This window comes from Mus pahari, chromosome 1 (assembly GCF_900095145.1).
Source record: "Mus pahari chromosome 1, PAHARI_EIJ_v1.1, whole genome shotgun sequence".
Lineage (NCBI taxonomy): Eukaryota > Metazoa > Chordata > Mammalia > Rodentia > Muridae > Mus > Mus pahari.
Genome location: NC_034590.1, coordinates 74750619 through 74756534, shown reverse-complemented (window position 1 = coordinate 74756534; position 5916 = coordinate 74750619). Strand labels below are relative to the sequence as shown.

Sequence of the window (5916 nt, the reverse complement as noted above, 5' to 3'; positions counted from 1 at the left end):
AGGGCCTTTCCCTGCCAATCCTTCTCATTGACCTCAAAAGTGTTTTCTCTGATTTCCATGTTGTTGAGCTTTCTTTTATCACATTTAAATTTATCCAAAATACGCTTATTTATCCTTTTATCTTATCTGTTCTCCGTTATTTTGTGTGTTTCACATGTTGGTAACAAATAATTGGATTTTATTTGGAAAACTTGTAGAAGCAGATTTTAAAATTGAAAATTTGTTCACACAATGTTGAATAAACGTGGCCGTCAGTGGTATATTTGGTGTCACATTGTTGAAGTGTTTTGTGCTTTTTAGTTTGCTATGTGTTCTTTATAGTATGCAGGCCTCTGTCTATGGATATGCTGGTAACATGTATTTTCTGTTTTCCATAAAATTACTGGCTGCACAGTGAATTTTGCTTGTGAACATAGAGGTTTTGGAAAAGACTTGGTTTGATTTCGACTCTGAGATTTATTGTTCAATTCTTGTGTAGCCTTTGGAAGAGAGTGCATTGTTGTCTGGGTTAGTTTCTACATCTGCAAAATATGGATAATATTGTGATGTGTCTTGTAGGTTTTATTTGTGTTTTTTATTTTTTTTATTTTTTTAAGTTTTATTTATTTATTTCATGTATGTGAGTACACTGTTGCTGTCTTCAGACACACCAGAAGAGGGCATCAGATCAGATCCCCATTACAGATGGTTGTGAGCCACCATGTGGTTGCTGGGAATTGAACTCAGGACCTTCCGGAGATCAGTCAGTGCTCTTAACCGCTGAGCCATCTCTCCAGCCCCTGTGTTGTTTTTTAAAGAGAGGGCCTCATATATCCCAGGCTGGCCTCAAATTTGCTATTAGCCTTGGATGACTTTAACTTCTGATCCTCCCTAGTGCTGGGATTTCAGGCATGTGGTGGCACCCAGGATGGATGCAACGTCGGGGGAGGTGGATAAAGCCCATGGCTTCTTCTTACAGGCAAAGCAGGCACTGTACCATCCAAGCCAGGCCCCAATCTTCTAAGACGATTTTAGGAAAGTTAGAAAAGTGGTTTCATGCTAAGATTTTTCAGTTGTCGAATGCTGAACATTCTCAAAATAAATCTAAGTATTTGGGGAGGGGCGGGGCCTGGGCGGGCCAGGGCGGATATTGCTTCAATTCAGCATTTAGAATAAAAAAATTCTGCGTTCTCCCACTAGAGGTCCTCCCACCATTATATTTAGAAAATATAAAGACAGTCTTCTCCAACTTTTACAGAGTTTCCTCCTTCATCCGTAAGGTAGCCTGGAGGCCCAGCTTCATATCTAGTTCTTCACGAGGCTGCATCAGGCAGTCCTGTCTCAGAGAGCATGTTGGTTTGCAGGTTCCAAGAAGGACAATGACCGAAACTGGGGTGGGGTTGGTGTTCTGACAGATCTTGGTTCTGCTTATTACTGTTCTTTTTACATCTTAAAATCTCTTGTGAATCGTTGCCATTTCACAAAATCTGCAGGTACTACCAGGAAAAGGGTGACCTCATGAAAGAGTACTGGTCATGGAATCTAGTGATTTGGCTCCTTGGCCAGAGGGATGACTTGAGTTTCTCAAACAAACAAACAAACAAACAAAAAAAACAGAAGAAAAAGAAACAAATCCCCCCCCCCCCTTTTTCCCCCTGAAACAAGGTTTTACTGTGCATCCTTGGCTGTTATGGAACTCTGTAGACCAGATTGGCCTCAAAATCAGAGTGCCTGCTTCTGCCTGCAGAGTGCTGGGCTCAGAGGAATGTGCCACCACCACCTGGAGACAAAATTCATTTTTAACGAGGGGCTTCTAAATGAGATAACACACTAGACATGTTGGAGTAGAGTAGGCATCCAAAATTGTTAAATTACCTCATGTTCTCAATAGTGGGACATTCTCTTTAGTGTAATCCTATTCCTGATGACAGTTAGAATACTTTTCCCTATACATATCCATGCAGTGATGAATTATATAGACTCAGGGAAAACATGGTCATTTAAATAGGATTAGCATTTTATAAACTTGACAAGTTATTTCTCTTGATTTGGTTTCTATTGAAATGTGCAAATTAACACCAGGGGTCTGATAGCTCTTTGTTAAAGTCATGACCATGGCTCTCTTTGGGGTGGAGGGAACTTTATTTATTTATTAGTTTGTTTATTTACTTTGTATATATGTGAGTGTTTTGCCTGCATGTATATATGTGTATCATGTGTATGCCTGTTGCCCACATAGATCAGATGTGGGACTGGATTTAGCAGATGGCTGTGAGCCACTACATCCACAGAATAAGTGTCATAAATTGAACCTAGGTTCCCTGGAAGAGCAGCCAGTGCTCTTAACCACTGAACCATCTCTCCTGCCCATGAGTATTGCCCTTAAGGGTAATCGGATTTTCTTTTTTCAAATATAGGAAACAGAACTGCTTCCAAAGAGGTTGTAGAGAAAGAGTGAGCACACAATTGCTCATGCTCTTCATTCATGCTTGATTTTAGGACAGAAGGGCTAACGACTCTTTGGATCTCAATGGTCATGTACAACGTGAGTAGCTACAACACTGGCCCCTTCACTCTCTCAGGCATCCCTGGACTTGAGCAGTACCATGTCTGGATCAGTATCCCTTTCTGCTTTATCTATCTGGTGGCCATCCTGGGCAACAGCATTCTTCTCTACCTTATTGCAGTGGAACACAGTCTTCATTCCCCTATGTTCTTCTTTCTTTCCATGTTGGCCATGACCGACCTCATATTGTCTACCACCTGTGTCCCCAAGACTCTTAGCATCTTTTGGTTTGGTCCTCAGGAAATCAGTTTTCCTGGCTGTCTGACTCAGTTATTCTTTCTGCACTACAGCTTTGTCTTGGACTCGGCTATCTTGCTGGCCATGGCATTTGACCGCTATGTAGCCATCTGTTCACCCTTGAGGTATACCACTATTCTCACACCCAAAGCCATTGTCAAAATTGCTGTGGGAATCTCTTTCCGAAGTTTCTGTGTCTTTGTCCCATGTGTTTTCCTTGTGAACCGCCTACCCTTCTGCGGGACACACATCATTGCCCATACGTACTGTGAACACATTGGTGTTGCCCGGCTGGCATGTGCAGATATCTCCATCAACATATGGTATGGGTTTTGTGTCCCCATCATGACAGTGATTATAGATGTGATCCTCATAGCCATCTCCTACACTCTCATCTTATGTGCTGTTTTTCGCCTTCCATCCCAAGATGCACGCCAGAAGGCCCTGAGCACCTGCGGTTCCCATGTCTCTGTCATCCTCATGTTCTATATACCAGCCTTCTTCTCCATCCTTGCTCATCGCTTTGGGCGCAATGTCCCCCGCACTTTTCACATTATGTTTGCCAACCTGTATGTAATCATCCCACCAGCACTCAACCCTATTGTCTATGGAGTGAAGACCAAGCAGATCCGGGACAAAGCCATTCTTCTGCTCTTTTCCAAAAGATCTCAGTGACTGAAGTCTTGGATCTGGGGCCGGTAAAAGGCTGAACCAACAACCACTGGCTTCCAAGAGAGGACCCATGGAGCTATTGGGGTTTTGCTTTCTTAGTTATTTTCTGTAGAAGCCTACTCAACCATTTTAGTTTTAGGAAAAGAAGCTCAGAGTTTAGAAGATAAAAGGTATTTATTTCACTTCTGAAAATAAACAACTTATCTTAATGAGAATCTTTCAAATCTTTTTGGTTGTGCTAAGGTAATAAAGACTCATTGATAGCAATGGAAGTTGCTGTTCTGTTTTCACTTAAAATATTTCTGACAAATTGTAGCTATTTTTTTACACACACCTTAATTGTATATGCACCATAGTAAGGTAGGGAATTTACTGCTGATCCTGTAGATTTCGATTAAGAAAATTAAAATTGTTCATTTGTGTGTGCATGTGCATTCATGTATATGTGTGTGTATGATATGTATATTGATATAATATGGGCACATGCATGACATAGTTTTCATGTGGAGGCCAGAGGACAACATGTTGGGAAGTTAGTCTTCTATTTCCACTATGTAGGTTCTGGGGATCAAAGGTAGGTTTTCTGACTTGGGGACAATGACCTTTACTTGCTGAGACATCATGATGGCACACATTTCTAGAGTTTTGTTTTTTAAGATTTATTTTTATTTATTTATTTATTTAATCTATGTGAATAAACTGTTGCTCTCTTCCGAGACATCAGAAGAGGGAATCAGACCCTATTATAGATGGTTGTTAGCCACCATGTGGTTGGCAGAAATTGAACTCAGGACTTCTGCTGAGCCATCTCTCTAGCCAAAGTTTCTAGAATTCTAATATGGTTGTTATTATTTATTTCTAAACAACATCAGTTATGTGTCCTGTTATCTACCAGGTGCATAGACAATGTTTATCAAGTAAATTCATAGAAAATCTTAATGAAATTATTAATCAGTATTGCAGATGTTTTCCTTAGGAGAGGATTAGGAATATATATATATATATATATATATATATATATATATATATATATATATATATATAGTACCTAACCATCAAAAACAGTAATGAGGTCTCAAATGAAACAAATTGCTCAATACAATACATGTAATTGAATTTATTGGAGATTTTTCTAAAGACATTTTACTTCATTTGAACTCCTCCAAGACAAAGAAAGAACAGAGCCAACTGCCTATCAGGGTACCATTTCTTGATCCTGCTAAAAGAATACTATTCATGCATAAAATAATAGTATTTTGATGTTATTTAACTGGAGGCAAATATCAGATGGCATATTTTGAAGATGTGAGTTACACATACATAAAGTGGGGTATTGAAGCATATGCCTATTTCAGTCCAGTGAAAACCATTTAGATATACCAGGACCTTGTTTATATTGGTTGGGGTTGTAATGACAAAATTCAGCTCAGACTTCTATTTGCCCTGATGTATGTAACCAGGTGTAAAAGAATAAGAAAGAACATTGGTTATTTTATGAAGAGATAGAGAAGTTAAAGAGAAGAGTTACAAATGTCCGAGTCTTAAGCCTACCTTGCTATTCATACAAAATAATGACCAAAGGAAAAGTGACTGGTAATATATTTTTTAAAAAATACTCCATGTTTGACTGACATTTAAATAATTAATCTTGCAATATTAGATATGGAAAATAGACACTTTAAAATGTAGTTATTGGTAATATTGTGTGTCTAATCAGAAGGAGACTAAATTAAAGTAAAAAATGTGTTGGGGAGTTGGTTCATCAGCTAACATCACATGTGTGACGATCAGCGTTTGGATCGCCACAACCAATGCAAATGTTGGGTAGGTGTGTGAACATGTAACTCTAGCTTCATGGAGATGGAATCTCCAGAAAAAGCTGACTAGTGATAGTAGCCATATCTGTGACTGAGAGATCCTGCCTCAACAATTAAAGTGCAAAAAGAACTGATAATTCCTGATATCAACTTTAGAGATGGCGTTGTGGTTAAGAGCACTAACTTTCTTCAGGAGGTTCTGAGTTCAATTCTCAGCAACCACACTTAAAGCTTACAAGCATCTGTAATGGGATCTGCTTCTAGGGACAGGCAGCATTTTTTTGGATTGGAGTTTGCTTATACATGTATTGTGATAAGTATGTGGAATAAAGGCTACACCTCTATGCTTGTCTGTCATACCGCCTAGGTTTTAAACTCAAGACCTTACTCACCAGGTGATGTTCTGGATCTCCCTGTAATAATAATGACATCAGAATAAACCTCTGCCTAGAGTTTTTCTCATCTATTTGGCAAAATGGCGCGCGCGCGCACGCACACACACACACACACACACACATACACACACACAGGAATGGGATCTAATAAATCTTTTAAAAAGAGAGGTTTTAAGATTTATTTATTTTATTTATATGGGTACATTGTAGCTGTGTTCATATGCACCAGAAGAGGGCATAGGATCACATT

The 5916-nt window shown here is 39.2% G+C and overlaps 1 protein-coding gene across 1 annotated transcript; it reads left to right on the top strand.

The window, feature by feature from the left end:
* The first annotated feature begins 2509 nt into the window (after positions 1-2509).
* LOC110327076 (olfactory receptor 52H1-like) lies at positions 2510-3457 on the top strand. The gene has a single exon (XM_021205801.1). It carries the CDS (start codon positions 2510-2512, stop codon positions 3455-3457), a length of 948 nt encoding a protein of 315 aa, XP_021061460.1.
* Positions 3458-5916: the final 2459 nt, after the last annotated feature.